Below are 17,772 nucleotides of genomic sequence, written 5' to 3'. Positions count from 1 at the left end.
GGCTGTGTGCTGAGCCCCCTCCTCTACTCCCTCTTCACCTATGACTGCACACCTGTACATGGTACTAACACCATCATCAAGTATGCAGATGATACAACGGTGATTGGCCTCATCAGCAACAACGATGAGTCGGCCTACAGGGAGGAGGTCCAGCACTTAGCAGCATGGTGCACTGACAACAACCTGGCCCTTAACTCCAAGAAGACCAAGGAGCTCATTGTAGACTTCAGGAAGTCCAGGGGCGGCACGCACACCCCCATCCACATTAACGGGACGGAGGTGGAACGTGTTTCTAGCTTCAGGTTCCTGGGTGTTAACATCTCCGATGACCTCTCTTGGACCCACAATACCTCAACTCTGATCAAGAAGGCTCACCAGCGTCTCTTCTTCCTGAGGAGACTGAAGGGTCCATCTGTCTCCTCAGATCCTGGTGAACTTCTACCGCTGCACCATTGAGAGCATCCTTACCAACTGTATCACAGTATGGTATGGCAACTGCTCTGTCTCCGACCGGAAGGCTTTACAGAGGGTGGTGAAAATTGCCCAACGCATCACCGGTTCCTCGCTCCCCTCCATTGAGTCTGTCCAAAGCAAGCGTTGTCTGCAGAGGGCGCTCAGCATCGCCAAGGACTGCTCTCACCCCAACCATGGACTGTTTACCCTCCTACCATCCGGGAGGCGCTACAGGTCTCTCCGTTGCCGGACCAGCAGGTCCAGGAACAGCTTCTTCCCGGCGGCTGTCACTCTACTCAACAACGTACCTCGGTGACTGCCAATCACCCCCCCCCCGGACACTCCTCCCACAGGAAAAACACTATGTCTGTATATATGCTAATATAAATATTTATTCAAATCATATGCTATGTCGCTCTTCCAGGGAGATGCTAAATGCATTTCGTTGTCTCTGTACTGTACACTGACAATGACAATTAAAGTTGAATCTGAATTTGAATCTGATCTGTTAGTTAATTCACAAAAAATACATCCAACACAAGGTGACCGAGTAATGCTTGTACACAATAACAATCCATTGATGTAGGAGTTGATATTGAGTTAAGTAATTTAAAAACATAATCGTACAAGTCAGTTTGAACTAAGTGATATAATTTATCATAGCACTTTGATCACTGATAGCATATCTTGAAATTATTACCCTAACTTCATAGTATTAACTCCACAATAAATGAAAGCTCCTTTTTCTTGAACTTCCTATAAATTACAAATTCAAGCTCCTATTAGACAGAGGGATTGAGAACATCAAGTCCCAACAGTTTCATCTGAATTTTACAACTTTTCAAAGATAAATCAAAACAGGAAACCTTCTTTTAGCTGCCTGTGACTGCTGGCCAATGAAACAAGAATGATCCAGGAATGATCCATGGTTTCTTTGCAGTTATCAGAAAAAAACAAAGTGGTCTATAAACTAATGTCCCGCTGTATGAATCAATATCACAGGTCTGTTATCTGCAAACAGCATTTATGGTTTGTCACTGTGAACAAAGAAGACTTCAATTTTGTTTTTGTACATTTGATGGACATCACCAATTCGAAATTCAACATTTCAAGCACTTCTCATATCCCCAGTTACAAAAAAAAGGGTAATATTTTCCAGCCTCAGAACTCCATTCCACTATCTAGCAAGATTTCTTTCTATACGAGCAGTTCAGTCTCCGAGGTTGCTACTTTGATGATAGATCAGTACTGTGAGCCAATGTCACTAGTTTGGTGTTACATAGAAACATTTCCTGCAACCACAAGAGATTATATAAAACACTTAATAGATAACCCAAAACTTTGAAACTTGAAGCAGGAATTGCAATTAAATCTTAAGAGGAAACAAATCAATTTTATTGTCATTTGCACAAGTACACCGAGGTACAGGTACAATGAAAACCACATTTCCCTGAACATTTTGTATATGGCAGGATGATCTGCCTGGCAGGGCATAATGTGAGAATCTAAAAGCTAAGCTATAAGATATAAAGCTATAAAGAATATGAAAATAAATGTTAAACAAAGTGAAAAAGCAACTATGTAGTTAAATGCAACAGGATAAATCAAATCAATAAAAAAAAGGTATGCAGGGAAATTAACAATATAAAGAAAACTCTGGATGAAATGGAAGAACTGCTCTGAGACCCTGAACTCTCCAAAAAGTGTAAGTGATTTTGATTAATACTCACATGTTAAAAAATACCAAAGACAAAAATTCTACAAATACAAATTTAGCTTTGTCAGATAAAGTGAAGGATAATCCAAGACCACACGTATACTCAGCGACCGGTTCACTGAAAACATGCGCTTGGTCTGCCAAGGCCTGCCCTGGGCTTCCTCCATTGCTAGAGTGAGGTCACATGCAAACTGGAGGAACAGCACCTCATGTTCTGATTGAGTAGCTTACAACCCAATGGTAGGAATATTGAATTCTCCAATTTTTAATCTCATCCCCCGAGCCACTCTTTCCCCCCCACTCACCCCCCTTTCTTCCCTCCTGTGCCCCACCTGGACTTCCACGGTTTCCTCCCTTCCAACACCCCCCCCCCCCCCCCCCCCCCCATACCCCCCCCCCCCCTCCCTCCTATACTCCCTCTGGCTACACAAAATGGAAATCTTCAAATTTGTCTCACTGCATATCAAACACACCCCCCACCCCCACTCACCTCGAGTCACCTAATACCTGCCTTTCCCCTTTTCCATCTTCTTTCCCCCCTATAATTAGTCTCAATCTGGAACGTCACCTATCCATGTTTTCCCAGAGATGCTGCCTGACCTGCTGAGGTACTTCAGCACTTGGTCCTTTTGTATATTAACCAACATCTGCAGTTCTATGTTTCTATGTGCAGAATATACAGTTATCGCTATCTTGGATTCCATGTGAACGAACCTCCCAGAGTAACCTACAACTATCCTACCACTAACATCAGACTCACCAGCTTGCAATTCCCTGACTTGTCCTTGCTGTCCTTAAATAAAAGTACTGTATTAGTCAGTATTTTGGAACTTCACCCGTGGCTATAGATGATGCAAATATCTCAGCAAGAGCCCGTGTAATTTATCCCCCAGCTTCCTATAAAGCCCGAGGATGTACGCAGTCAGGCCCTGAGGTTATAGCCACCTTAATTTAAAGGAGCAACTGTGAAATGCTATCAAAGGAGCTTGCAATATTTTCAACAATGCAATTCACAATGCTAGAACTTTGTCAATACACATTGATACCATCTCTGAGAGTTATGGATGGACAACTGCAACAGCGGTCACCTATAAACCGTCTGGTAGTCAGCAGCGGCAAGGGGGGGGGGGGGGGGGGGGGGGGGGGAAAGAAGAGATTGCCGATAAAAGCTTGTCAAGAGAGATTTGGAGTTCAAGAAGATAGATTTTTCAGCATTCTAAAATTTATAAAGCCGATTCATTTTATTTTTGCAATGCATACAAAAAAATCTGCACTGCATCAATAAGTTGAAATTGCCTACTTAATTTCTTACTTAACAAATTTGTCTGATCTGTCCAAACACTCAATTTCATCAGTTTTCAATGCCTGGAACAGGCACCACTTATAAGAACTAGAGCGCGGACTTGGACAAAACGTGGCAGCTCTTGCATACAGGATCAGTGGACTATTTCTGTACAGTTTGCTAATCAACGATGTGCTTATGTATGGCAACAAAAAAACGTCACTTTGTACTTGCACTTCGCACGTGACGATACAAGCACCATTGATCCAGAAATGTATACGAATCATTAATTTGTTGATTTGTTTTATGGTCTACTTTCTACTTAGATCTTTAACTTTTTCAGCCATTCAAGTCATTTTGACAGAGAGCTGTACCTGCAATTGCACAGGTGCTTTTTAAATTTTGGTAAGAAAGGTAAAAATAGGCCTTGCTACCAACTCAATCCTTAAACTTAATGAAAATAGATTAAAAAGCATCAAAATGGCCCAACTGTGAATGCAGGATTTTTCCTCTTATTAATATCTTGCTGTCTGTGGCAATGGACATTTTTCAATTGATCTATTAGCCTGAGAATGATATATATTATTTCTTCGGTAAGTGCCCAGATTTCAAATGCACCCTGAACATTATTATCTTGCAATAAAGGGGATTAAGCACACTCGTTTAACATTGTCTAGTGCCTATAACCAAGGGTATTAGATAACAGTGAAATTGAGGCCAGTGTAGACAAATTTTGAAACTAGCAGAGCAACATTGAGTAAAATTGGTTCAAGAAACTGGTGGGTTGTAGGAATGTAGCTGCTCCTGAACCTGGTGGAGTGCGTTAAAATGAAGACAATCAGACACACACGGAGAATTAAAGACATGGAGAGAGAGAGTGTATATTCCAAATGTGGTCTGACCAGTGCCTTATAAAACCTCAGCATTATATCCCTGGTTTTGTATTGTGGCCCTCTGAAAATAAATGCTAGCATTGCATTCACCTTCCTTAGACAATAGACAATAGGTGCAGGAGTAGGCCATTTGGTCCTTCGAGCCAGCACTGCCATTCAATGTGATCATGGCTGATCATCCACAATCAGTACCCCGTTCCTGCCCTCTCCCCATATTGCTTGACTCCACTATCTTTAAGACCTCTGTCTAGCTCTCACTTGAAAGCATCAGGAGAACCAGCCTCCACTGCCCTCTTAGGCAGAGAATTCCACAGACTCACAGTTCTCTGTGAAAAAAAGTTTTTCTCATCTCCGTTCTAAATAGCTTACCCCTTACCCTTACTACAGATTTGACTTGCAAGTTAACATTTTGGGAATCTTGCACCAGCATTTCCAAGTTCCTTTGCACCTCCATTTCTTGAATTCTCTTGCCATTTAGAAAATGATCTACTCTTTTATTCCTATTACCAAAATGCATGACTCCATATTTTGCGGCACTATATTCCATCTCCCACTTTTCTGCTCACTCTTCCAACCTGTCCAAGTCGTAAGTCTTCTGCAGAGTCCCTGCTTCCTCTTCTACACTACCGGGGCCTCCACCTATCCGTATCATCTGCAAACCTGGCCACAAAGCCTTCAATTCCATCATCCAAATCGTTGATATATGAAGAATAGTGGCCCCAGCACCAACCCTTGCGGAACAGGCAGCCAACCAGAAAACCCCCAAAATCAAGCCTACAGACTTCGGCCTATTTTATCGTGTGCTTCTAAGTACTCAGAAACCTCATCTTTTAAAATGAGCTCTAAAATATTACCCACCACTGAAGACAGGCTAACCGGCCTAGTTCCCGTTCTTCAGCCTCACTTCCTTTCTGAACTGCGGAGTAAACGTTGCCTTTTTCCAATCGTCTGGAACCACCCCTGACTGTAATGATTCTTGAAGCATCACAACTAATGCCTCCACAATCTCTATAGCCACCTCTTTGAGAACCTAGTGTGCAATCCATCTAGTCCAGGTGACTTATCACCTTCAGACCTTTCAGCTTTCCAAGCACCTTCTCCCTAGCCACTCCACTAACGTCCACCTCGACTCTCTTGAATTTCTGGCACGTTATGGTGTCTTCCACTGTGAAGACTGATGCAAATAAAGTATTCAATTCCTCTGTCATTTCTTTATTCCCCATTATCATGTCTCCAGCATCATTTTCCAGTGGTCCAATGTCCACTTGCCTGTTTCTTACTCTTTATATATCTGAAAAAACATTTGCTATCCTCTGGTATTATTGGCTAACATACTTTCGTATTTCCTTTCTCTGCGAATTGTCTTTTTAGTTACCTTCTGCAGTTTTTTTTAAAGCTTTCCAATCCTCCAGCTTCCCCTCATCTTTGCAATGTTATATGCATTCTCATTCAGGTTATGCTGTCTTTGATTTGTTTTGTCAGCCACAGGTGCCTCATTCTCCAGTTAGAATCCTTCTTCCTCTTGGGAAAGAAAAGATCCTGCATGCTAAGTACACATTTAGTACCTTGCCTACATCCTTGGACTCCAAGCACAACATTTTCTCCTTTATTCTTGAACACTCCTACCTCCCCTTGATTGCCCTCAATTTAATGTTCAAACAAAAAGCATTGGGATTTTCTTTAAATCTGATTTACCAATGACATTTCATGACTGCTTTTAACCGCTCGAGTTCCTTTCTACTTGCTTAATATTGGTAACTGCTGTCAGCAGCAAGGAAGCAAAAAAACAGGTTCAATAGCGAGTTTGGTATTCCGAAAAACGCAAGGAATCATGGGATTTGTCAAAGGTAATTCGTGAAAAGTGACATGTTGAAGACCTCCTTCGATTATGTAGAAGACCTCCTTCGACTGTTGAAGACCAGCTTCGACTAGCCGGGAAAATTGGACACCAAATAGTGGAGAGTGAAGACGACCTTCAACTATCCTCGATTACCTACGACTAACATGCCGACCTACTACGACCTACTAGAACTAAACCTACGAGTAAAAAACAGAGCGATTTTTTTCCATGGCGACCTTCTTTTACTCGCGGGCATTTATTAATATATTGAAAAAAACGCCGCGACATAGCTGAGGCCTCGAGTATGTGGAAACTACTCTCGAGCATGAAGGACAGTTATGAAGACCTTGTACTATCTCGTGTTGACCATGCTGCGAGTATGAGTAGAGGGCAAACTCGCCAGAACTCGCGGATTAGGTCGCCCAAGTGGGACAGGCCCTTCAGTATTCTACCAATGAATTAATCTAGAATTCTGTCAACTCAATAGCGGACAGGCGTTGCTCTTTTATGAACATTAATTTGATTTTATTTCTATCTCACTTCACAAACCCACTCTCTCTCTCTCTCTGAGGGGGTTAACTGACAGCCACTTGAAAAGGCGAGAGGTGCAGCTGACGGTCCCCGGCCCGTCAGGGAACAAATCCCTCGGGTGTTGGAGCAGAGTTGAGCTGGAGTTACAGCTTCTTCTCTTTGCTGGCTGTAAGCTGGTGTCCCGTCACCCTCCGGACATCTCCAGCTGCCCCCGGACAGGGAGAGGACACTCGGGAGGGGACAGGGATAGTAGTGAGACTCCACTCACAAATCTGCCTCCTGGAGTTATGCAGGAGGGGGTTGAGTGGTTCGCCCCGGAAAATAACCCTGTATAACCCGGGAGGGCAGCCCGAGGGAGAATGGAACCCATACACCCAGGCGGAAGGGGCCGGACCCTGATTCATCCTTTGGGACAATGGGGAATAGGAGACAGGGTGGGCAGAGGGACAGAGAGAGAGAGAGAGTGGGGAGAGAGAGCGGGGTGGAGAGAGGTAGAGAGGGTTCCTATCCGTGCACAGGTCCAAATGTCTTTCAATATGTTATTATTAGAGAGTAAGACCACCCACTGTGGAAAAAAGCGAACCTCAGGTTATTACAGGTAGAGAGGGTTCCCGGAACTTTCCGTGCACAGGTCCTTTAGTAACTACGTCCCCGACCTTACCTTTACCAAGTGTGTGAAAAACAGTTGAACCTCAGGTTATTACATTTTTCCCCTCTCACCTCAGCCCCCGAGTTCTTTTCGGTCCCGGAACTTTCCTGCCGCCCTTCAACCCCACCCGTACCCGTGTCCATCCTACCTACGTCCTCCAAAGACTTACCTTTACCTAGTTAGATTAATTTTGTTAAGGCACACAGCACAGAAACGAGCCCTTCGGCCCATTGTCACTGAGATTTCTGCATGGACCAGTGGAGAAGGGAGAAATAGTGTCTGTAACTCCAGTTTGGTCGGTGAGGCAGCTTTTTCTCCAGGCTGCCCCGTCGACCCTTCCTCGTGGCCTACCAGCGGGCATGGAGCGTCGTTTCCTGGCGGGGACCGCCCAGCGCCTCGGCTTCGTTGGCGGCACAGCGCTGGAGCGCTATCGCGGAGCAGAGCGGGTGATGCCTTGCCTGGGTCGCCGCGCTGGATCGACGTGCTGGAGCTCCGGTGAGCTGTGACCGCTGAGTTCAACACCTCCGGGCTGCGGGTCTGCGGAGTGGAGCGGGTGGCGCCGACTTCAACATCGGGAGCCTGGGAGCTCCAAACCGGCGCGGCCTTGTCGGCTTCGGAAGCCGCGGTCTTCGGTAAGGAAGTGGCCGTTCCAGGTGGCCCAGCCGCTTAGAGGACTCTCCCGACGCCGGGGCAACAGCACCCAGCCTGAACGGCCAGGAACCTCGGGCCTCCGTAGAGGCAATAGCGGAGGCCTCAATAGGCCTGACTTTGGGAGAACTGGGGATAGGGACTGGACATTGTGCCTTCCCCCACAGTGGTAACCTTTGTGGGGGGGATGATTTTTGTGTGCAAGTGATTATTTTAGTTTGTGTCCAAGATGGCTGTCGGAAGGGAGAGTGTACGCTGGCGCGGTTTAGCTGCCGCTGCTCTCTCTTCACATTGTGTTTTTGATTTTTTTTGTCTTTGGATCGAATTCTGTCTTTAATTTGTGTATTGGTGATGTCTTTATTATTTATTTTACTCCGATTATATGTTTTTTACTCTTGTTAAATTCTGTAAGGTGTCCTTGAGACTTTTGAAAGGCGCCCACAAATAAAATTTATGATTATTATTATTATTATTATCATCGCTTGCAGCACCGGAGACCCTGCTTCGATCCTGACTACGGATGAAACGCAGATCTGTATACACGCAGCAGCTCAGCTGCCGAGAATGGCCTATGACCTGGGCATGCGCAGTCGGAATACTGAACTCGCTTATTTTAAAATTGCAGAGGGACTGCAGGCAGTTAAAAAAGATGACATGCAACAAGCTCAAAGGCAATTATGAATGAGCAATTAATTGTGACCTTGCCAGTGATACCAGTCAAACCAATTAAAATTATTAGTAATCAAAAAAAGATAAAGCAGCCAGATACCATATTGCCTTCATATCCACTGTAAGGAAATTTTGATGAAATTAACAGAATACTGGGCTCTCTCTTCCTGCTTGGACCGTACGCATCAAAAGCAGAAGGCAGAACTAACAAACAAACTACATATAACCAAGAGTGTTATTTTCCACTTCTAATTCAAGAGAATTACAACAGAAGCAAAGAGTGTTATTCTATGCTCTCGTTAAAAGGAATATGAATAAAAAGTTTCAGTACAATCTTCAGCATACATATGCTGGAAATTTGAAATAAAAATAGCAAGTGCGAAAGGAGCACTTTAAAGGAGCAGACAGCACCTGTGGAGGCAGAAACAGTGTTAATGTTTCAAATCTGACATGATTTTGTCAGAAAATCTTTTATCTGAAAAAAATCTTGGAATCAAAAGGTTTACTCTTTTTACATGACGTGCAGAATGTTTTCAACATTTTCTGCTTTTAGACAGTGGAAGTTCCCCCAATGGGGGATGAATAAGGCAAAGCATCATAGAAGGATTACTCGATCAAACCAACTTGGACAGAGAACAAGGATAATCCGACACTGCCAATCAGGGTATGAAGAAAGGTCCCGACCAGAAACGTCCTCTGTGCATTCCTTCACAAATGCTGCCTGACCAACTGATTTCCTCCAGCACTGTTTTGCGCTCAGGTTTCTAGCATTTGCGGTTTCTTTTATCTCCTAATCTGAGACTTTGTCAGTGGTTATTTTGGTCAGCGATATTGCAACGTTACTGTGAGAATTATAGGGTTTGAAAAGTAATTGAAAAATTCCAGCGTGGATGCAGATCTGAATGAAGGGCAATCCTACATAAATTCTTCATTGAATTCATTTAAATAAAAACCAGTTAACCATTGTCAAAATACAATGGGCCATAAAATAGTGAGATCTGTATCTTTTGAGTTTATCACGTGCCCCAAAATATATAGAAAAATATTATTCGGCTTGCTGTCCAGGCAGTTCATATCAGACATGGGTGCAATTAATGAGTGCAATCAGAGCTACACAAGTACAACAAAGAAAATAAAGCAGTGCAGAATAGTGTTACAGCTACAGAGAAAGTACAGATAAAAAGGAGCCAGAGCCACAACGACATAGCTAGCAGGATCAAGAATTACATCAAAAGCATCAATGAGGTCTGTTCAAGAGTAGGATAAAAACAGCAAAGAAGCTATTCTTGAATCTCATGGATACACGTTTTCAGGCCTCAGGTTAGGTGAAATGGAGAGATGGAATGTATTTAGCCTAAGTGGCCATCTGTCTGTCATCTGCTTCATCACTTTGGTTAGAAAACATACCCAGGCCAAAAGGTATCATTCTCACCTACACTGCTCACCATGCAAATAAAATCACTAGTGATGCACCAAAGAACAACATTCCCGTTTGAAACCTCAACACGGGATGTCCTTCAGATATGAAGCAGAGTGTGATTAAAGGTGAAAAAAGTCTCCGACCACCAGATTATGACAAAAAAACATTTACATTAACCTAAATACTTTGATTGCTTTTTTACAAAATAATATTATACTATTATGAAACAAAATTTCAAATATATGAAATGTACCAGAAACTGTTATTCATTAGACATATTAAAAAAAAAGCCCACCATACCTATCAAAGCTGTAGTGAAACGGTTCAAAGATAAAGGGTCCTCATACACAGGTCCATCATGGCCAAATTCTATCTCACCCCTCACAAAGTCCCTGAAAAGCAAAAAAACAAACATTATATTGATATTTTAATCAAACCACTTAGTTTATATTCAAAATGGAATACTATCCGAATTAAAAACATGCCGACAGAAATTACTATTCTCCCCAATAAACAAGGTGATAAGTATGGACTAAAGGGCCTGTCCCACTTGGGTGACCTAATCCGCGAGTTCTGGCGAGTTTGCCCTCGACTCGTACTCGCAGCATGGTCGACACGAGGTTGTAGGAGGTCTTCTTAACTCTCCTTCATGCTCGAGAGTGGTCTCCGCATACTCGAGGCCTCAGCTAGGCGTTTATTCAATATGTTAAAAAATACCCGCGAGTGAAAAAAGGTCGCAATGGAAAAAATCCAAACTTTTTCTACTCGTAGTTTGGCATGCTAGCCGTAGGTAATCGAGGGTAGTCGAAGGTAGTCGTAGATAGTCTTCGTCATAGTCAAAGGGAGGTCGAAGGAGATCATCTTCACTCTCCACTATTCGGTGTCCAATTTTCCCGTAGTTAGTCGAAGCTGGTCTTCAACATAGTCAAAGGAGGTTTTCAACAAGTCATTTTTTCAAACTCTTCTAAACTCGCCAATTAGGTCGCCCAAGTGGGACAGCCCTATTACCTTCTGTTAATTTGTTTGCATTAATTTCCTAACCAAAGATGACCCTATCCTCTTTGGCGAGGCCCTGCATTGACAGTGGCCCTGCATTTTTCAGTCGCCTTGCAAATGGAAATGCCAAAATATTGTGGTGGTCCCAACACACAAAAAACTAAAAACTGATGACAGGCTTACTGTAAGTCAAAAGTTTTTGGCAACCATAAAAATAAAATCTTAAAATACATGAAGAATCCTTTCTAGATAATTGCAAGGTGAAAACAACTTTCATTTAGATTAAGGGATGAGGGGTTTAAGAGTCCAATGAAGCATGTTTTCACCTCGACAGTGGTTGGAATCTGGACTGCATTGCCCAAATGGAGACAGATATATACAAATTAAATAAAATGCAAAAGAGTATCTGAATTGTCAAAGCGAGGCAGCTATATGGGATGAAAATAGACTGGTACTTGGTCAGCATGGACATAGAGTGCTGTCTGACTCCATGATTTTACTCAGTGTGCATTGGCAACAACATCTCCTCTCACTGACGAGCAACAAGGATGTGTGTTTTGTCCCCTGCTCGACTATCACACTCCCGCTCTTACACCCATAACTGCGGGACTAAGAATAGCTCCAACGCTTCTATAAATTCTCTGCAACACCACTGTGGTTGGCTGAATCACAAATTCCTGAGCGTTAACATATAAGATGACTAGTCCTGTGCCCAGCACAAGGATGGAACCGTTAGGGCAGCATGCCAGTGCCTCAACTTTAAGAAGTTTAAAGAAATTTGGCATGTCACCAAATCCTCTAAAAAACTTCCACAGATGCCCTGACAGGTTATATCATGGCATTAAATCCAATGCATAAGAACACAAGGGGCTGCAGAGAATGGTGACTCAGCTGGGCCGATCACTGGCTCAGTCGTTCGCACGATCAAAAGCATCCACATGAGGTGCTGCCTCAACAAGGCTGCATCTTTCATCAAGGATACCCATCATCTAGGTTATAACTACTTCTCACAGCTACCATTAAGCAACTGTATGAGTTGGTCGGTTTGTGATACAAAAATTCTGCAATTCATTTTAACCCACACTACCAGGTTCAGGAGCAGCTACATTCCTATAACCTATCATTTTCTTCAACCAATCTGCACAACTCTACAACTACCTCGGCACAGAACATTAAGGACCACCTCTTTTTTCCCCAATCTAACTGTGCTTTTGCACCATGTTTTTTTTTTCTTGTAAGATCTTTTTTTTTACAAACTCTTTATGTCTTATGTCTATTTTAAGTTTGTGTGTTGTCGGAGTTGCTGCAAGCAAGATTTTCACTGTATATGCAACTCACTACACTTGTGCACATGACAATTAACTCTACTTGACTTGTTGTTCAACTACAGCAGGCATGTTGGCCCCATAGCAGAAGCATTCACGTCACGGGGGTGGAAGCTGGAAGTATCCCGAGATAATTCTGCTACCACCATCATCTATTGCGATAAGTGATGGCTCCCACTGAATGTTGCCGGAAACTTGTGTCCTTTTCAGGACGGACGATGACAGTGAGGTCAACATTTGTAACAAGATGGACACGAAAAGAAGAAGAAGCAGGCAAGTTGGAAGGTACTCGGGAAAGATCTTTTAAGGCCAGAGAGCATGGGTATGGGTATAGGAAAGGAAGCCACACCCGATGGCAAACAAGCTACAATTGAAAAGTAAGAATGCAGAGCAGTGAGGGCTTTATTAAGAAAGCTGGAAAGCGATTGAAGGAAAATGGTGTAGTCAACCATGTTAAACGATGCAGAGGAGAAGGAATAAATTATCTTTGTCTCCAGCATTTGTTACTTGAATCAAGTACCTTGATGCTGAAGTAAAAGCAGACACCCATTTGATCGGACTCAAAATAGTTCCATGTAAGATTAGCATGAATTTTTGAGGCTGCAAATAGAAGGGCCTTGAAGAGGAAAAATGAGATGGAGCAATGATCAGCAAAAATGGAGTAGTCAAGCCATGTAAAAATAAATTGAAGAACTGTTCTACTTCAAAACCACTGACTACCGAAGTTACCTTGATGACATCTCTTCCATGCAGCCGCTTGTAAGGATGCCATTGTTTCAATTTCTCAGCCTCTGCTGCAAGACCAAGCAGAAACTAGGATTCACTGAACACTGCTGGATCTCCCAGTTACTAAACAGTGGTAGGGCAAATTGAGGCTGTTAGCTCCTACGTTAATCTTATATTACCTCAGCTTTAAAGGCTGAACAGTGGCAGTTCCCAAGATTCAGACCAATCCTTTAAACTAAATGTCAAAACACATCAATGTTTATATTCCTAGAAAGTGAATTAAGTACAAAAGATAACTTTCACACAACTGACCCAATCATAGTAATGCGCACATCCACTACACAACAGCGAAGCTTCATTTAAACAACAAGACCAACTACAAATAAAATATTTGAATGAAACAACTTGATTTTGTCAAAATAGTTTTATGGATTTAATGCTTTGGTAAATCACTACAGCAAATGAGTTATTGTGGCAGAAACAGAAATGTTCTTTACCCATTTAAAACATCTGCAAGCTGCCTAGTAAATCAGAAAGCTTGTCAGCATTTAAGCACAATGGAAATATTCTTTTACCTCCAAACAATGTATTTGATTGGAGTGTGATGGAAGAAAAATAGTCACAGAAGTAACACCCAATGGCTACGCTTTGTCTTTGGAGATTTTAGAGATACGGTGTGTCAAGTCAAGTTTATTTGTCACATACACATACAAGATGTGCAGTGAAATGAAAGTGGCAATGCCTGCAGATTGTGCAAAAAACTACAGAACAGAATCAGTATTTACATTATTGGAAAGAAAACCCCAGCAAGTTTAAAAAGACACAACACAACAGTAAATTAGTATAGTAAATTAGTCCCTGGTGAGATAAGAGTTTACAGTCCTAATGGCCTGTGGGTAGAAACTCCGTCTCATCCTCTCTGTTTTCACAGCATGACAGCGGAGGCGTTTGCCTGACCATAGCAGCTGGAACAGCCCGTTGCTGGGGTGGTAGGGCATAATGTTGCTGGCTCTGGATCTGCACCTTCTGATCTATAGTTCCTGCAGGGGGGCGAGTGTAGTTCCCATAGTGCGTTCGGCCGAACACACTGCTCTCTGCAGAGCCTTCTTGTCCTTGGCAGAGCAGTTCCCAAACCAGATTGTAATGTTGCAGGACAAGATGCTTTCTACAGCCCCAGAGTAGAAGCACTGAAGGATCCTCAGAGAGGCTCCGAATTTCCTCAGCTGCCTGAGGTGGTAAAGGCGTTGCCTTGCCTTAATCACCAGTGCGGCAGCGTGTGATGTCCATGTCAGATCCTCTGTGATGTGGACTCCCAGGTATTTAAAGCAGCTCACTCTGAGGGAGTCAGTAGGTTTATAATAGATGTCAGACGATAGTGTATCTCCTGTGGTGGAGACGGTGAGATCAAGAACCAGTAGGGAGATGACAATAGACAATAGGTGCAGGAGTAGGCCATTCGGCCCTTCGAGCCAGCACCGTCATTCAATGTGATCATGGCTGCTCATCCCCAATCAGTACCCCGTTCCTGCCTTCTTCCCATATCCCCTGACTCCGCTATTTTTAAGAGCCCTATCTAGCTCTTTCTTCAAAGCATCCAGAGAACCTACACTCACCACTCTCAGTGAGAAAAAGTGTTTCTTCGGCTCCGTTCTAAATGGCTTACTCATTCTTAAACTGTGGCCCCTGGTTCTGAACTCCCCCAACATCAGGAACATGTTTCCTGCCTCTAGCGTGTCCAAACCCGTAACAATCTTATATGTTTCAATGAGATCCCCTCCCATCCTTCTAAACTCCAGAGTGTACAAGCCCAGCTGCTCCATTCTTTCAGCATATGACAGTCCCGCCATCCCGGGAATTAACCTTGTAAACCTACGCTGCACTCCCTCAATAGCAAGAATGTCCTTCCTCAAATTAGGGGACCAAAACTGTACACAATACTTCAGGTGTGGTCTCACTAGGGCTCAGTACAACTGCAGAAGGACCTCTTTGCTCCTATGTTCGATTCTTCTTGTTATAAAGGCCAACATGTAATTCGCTTTCTTCACTGCCTGCTGTACCTGCATGCTTACTTTCATAGATTGATGTCAAAGATAGTCCAAGTGAAATGCTGGTTCATTTGAGGTCTATCTCCCCATATCATCACCTATCATCCTTGTTTTCCTTTCCGTCTCAGTCTGAAGAAGGGCCTTGACCCAAAACGTCACCTATTTTTTTTCTCCAGAAATGCTTGCTAACTCATTGAGTTACTCCAGCTTTTTGGGTCTAAAAATCAGGTCCCAAAAACAAAGACAAGCATGGATAACATCCATTACTCAATTCTCTCCAAGAGCAACTGATTGGACCATTAATACACACATATTGCATGCAGGTGTACAGATTACTAATATTAAAATATTCACATTCTAAGCAGTACATTGAAAACTAACTTTACGACAGTATTTCACTCCATTTTAAGTACATATAATGTTTTGCATCATTTCATATCTAAGATAGTCTTACCACTCCTAATATTAGTTTTAAATTTACATTTCTCAAAAAGTCCAAACTGAACACATTATTTTGAAACCAAAATACTGCAACAAACTTCAAAAAACGAATAATTCAAGAATTTATGATAGCAATACATTCCGCAGATGCATCAGATACTGAAACTGTAACTTGCCACATCAATTACAATATTTTACAATAAGCATTTTAAAAGTTTATATATTGATAAAACACGAGCCATCAGTGCAGAGCACAGGATGCCATCACATCACATATTAAAAAGCAATGCAGAGGTTTAGTCATTTCATGTGCATTGTGTCACATACAAATATTACAATGGGATGGAGGGAAGGGAGGGGGTTTACAAAATGCAAAGAGCAGCTCATCGCTGCTATTTAAGTATACAACCAGCTCAACTAATAGCACAAGTATACAACCATACTTCCTTGTTTGAATTGGAGTGAACAAACGACAATTTATTAACTGATTATTTAAGCAATGCAATGCCAACACCAAATCGCTACTATTATCACATTACACTCCATTGTCATATAAACACATTTGATAATTCAGTCATCAACTTATGGTGCTGAAGCAAAGCAAAAATGTCATTGTCCTATCAGGGACACATGACAATAAACTCACTTAAACTTGAACATCTAATGAATAAATCATGTATTTTCTACCAATTAATGAAAAATTGAAATAGTTACCATGCGAGGTACAAACAATATTAGTAGCTTTGAATGACGCTATTTCCACAGCCCTTACGACCGCAAAAATAAAGAGGCTGTAAATTAAAGCTTTCTTGTCGCCAAATCATAGCCTTAAACCTTTTAGCCCCTTTGAATTTATGCACAAGTTTGGACCAAAACTCCAGCAGGTAGCTTGTGCTACAGAAAGTTACAAACATTCAGCTGAGAATTGATTGGAGGTCCCATATTTTTTTTGTTAATGGGCTGGGGGGGGGCGGTGAATTACAGCTCTAATTTATCCAGACTGCATAAATGTATTTCAAACTATTACTTAATTGGCTATAAAGCACTTAGTCAAATCACACAAAGCTACAATGACAATTCATCTGCTTAACATGTTCAGGAAAACCAAGCAGTAGCGCAAGCATTTACTATATATACACACACGTGACAAGAACTTAAACTAAACTAACTCAAGCCATAGCTTAGTGTTGATACTTTAATACAATACTTCATTTGCACTGGACAGAACAGGACCACTGAGAATCTGTTTTGATTTAAATCAGATATTAGAAATGGCATGTAGATATCAAATATCTAATCATTCTTATTAAAGTTTTATCCAAGTACTGAATTTCTCAATGAAACTTACCTGGAAATTTGATGCCCAGCGTACAAAAGTAGTGCAGTCAAAACATACAGATACAGCTGGACCAAGTGCTGCCTTGGCAAGGTTAGAAGAACGAGACTTATTATATAACCTGAAAGACAAAAAAAGAAATCCGTTTAATTACATCAATAGTAGCACTGTGGGGAAACAGTGAGGACATGCATTTTGGCAAGAGGAATTAAAACCATTATTTGAATGAAGAGATATTGCAACTGAATGGAGTACATACGAATCTGGTGTTTAGGTGCAGAAATCACTACATGTAAGCAGGCAGATGCAGCAAATAGTTAATGCAACAAATTACATATTAGCCTTTATTGCAAGAGGGTTGAAGTTTTTAAATATGTTTTGTTGCACAGGGTTCGCTGGCAGGGAGAGGTGGTTGGTCGGAGGATAGGTCGCGGAGTGGTGGTCGTGCCATCAAGAACAAGAAGGTACCCAGCAGAGAGGAGCCACTGAAAACATATTCCATCGGGACTCCGAGTACTTCTATAACTTTGTCCATTGCGCCAGATACATGGCGACTCTTTGCGTACTTTAAGTTTTGTTTGCAAAAAACAAATTTGATTATACCTAAGTACATATGACAATAAAGTGTAATTGAGGCCACTCTTTTATTTAATTTTCTTTAAGAAAGTAAATGCTAGTATTTGGAGGCGATTCACTAGGCCAATTCCTGTGATCCCCGTACATTAACACTATCCTACACCCACTAGGGACAATTTTTACATTTTTACCAAGCCAATTAACCTACAAACCTGCACATCTTTG

The 17,772-nt window shown here is 42.2% G+C and overlaps 1 protein-coding gene across 1 annotated transcript in view; it reads right to left on the bottom strand.

The window, feature by feature from the left end:
* Window positions 1-17,772, bottom strand: part of rnf145a (ring finger protein 145a) — an 86,809-nt gene that overhangs the window by 45,276 nt on the left and 23,761 nt on the right. The window contains exons 2-3 of the mRNA XM_055642595.1: window positions 16,984-17,092; window positions 10,403-10,494 (exon numbers count right to left, since the gene is read on the bottom strand). Of these exons, the coding sequence (XP_055498570.1) occupies window positions 10,403-10,494; window positions 16,984-17,092 (201 nt within the window). The remainder of the gene's footprint in view (window positions 1-10,402; window positions 10,495-16,983; window positions 17,093-17,772) is intronic.

This window comes from Leucoraja erinacea, chromosome 11 (assembly GCF_028641065.1).
Source record: "Leucoraja erinacea ecotype New England chromosome 11, Leri_hhj_1, whole genome shotgun sequence".
Classification (NCBI taxonomy): domain Eukaryota; kingdom Metazoa; phylum Chordata; class Chondrichthyes; order Rajiformes; family Rajidae; genus Leucoraja; species Leucoraja erinaceus.
This window is presented reverse-complemented; position numbering and strand designations above follow the sequence as displayed.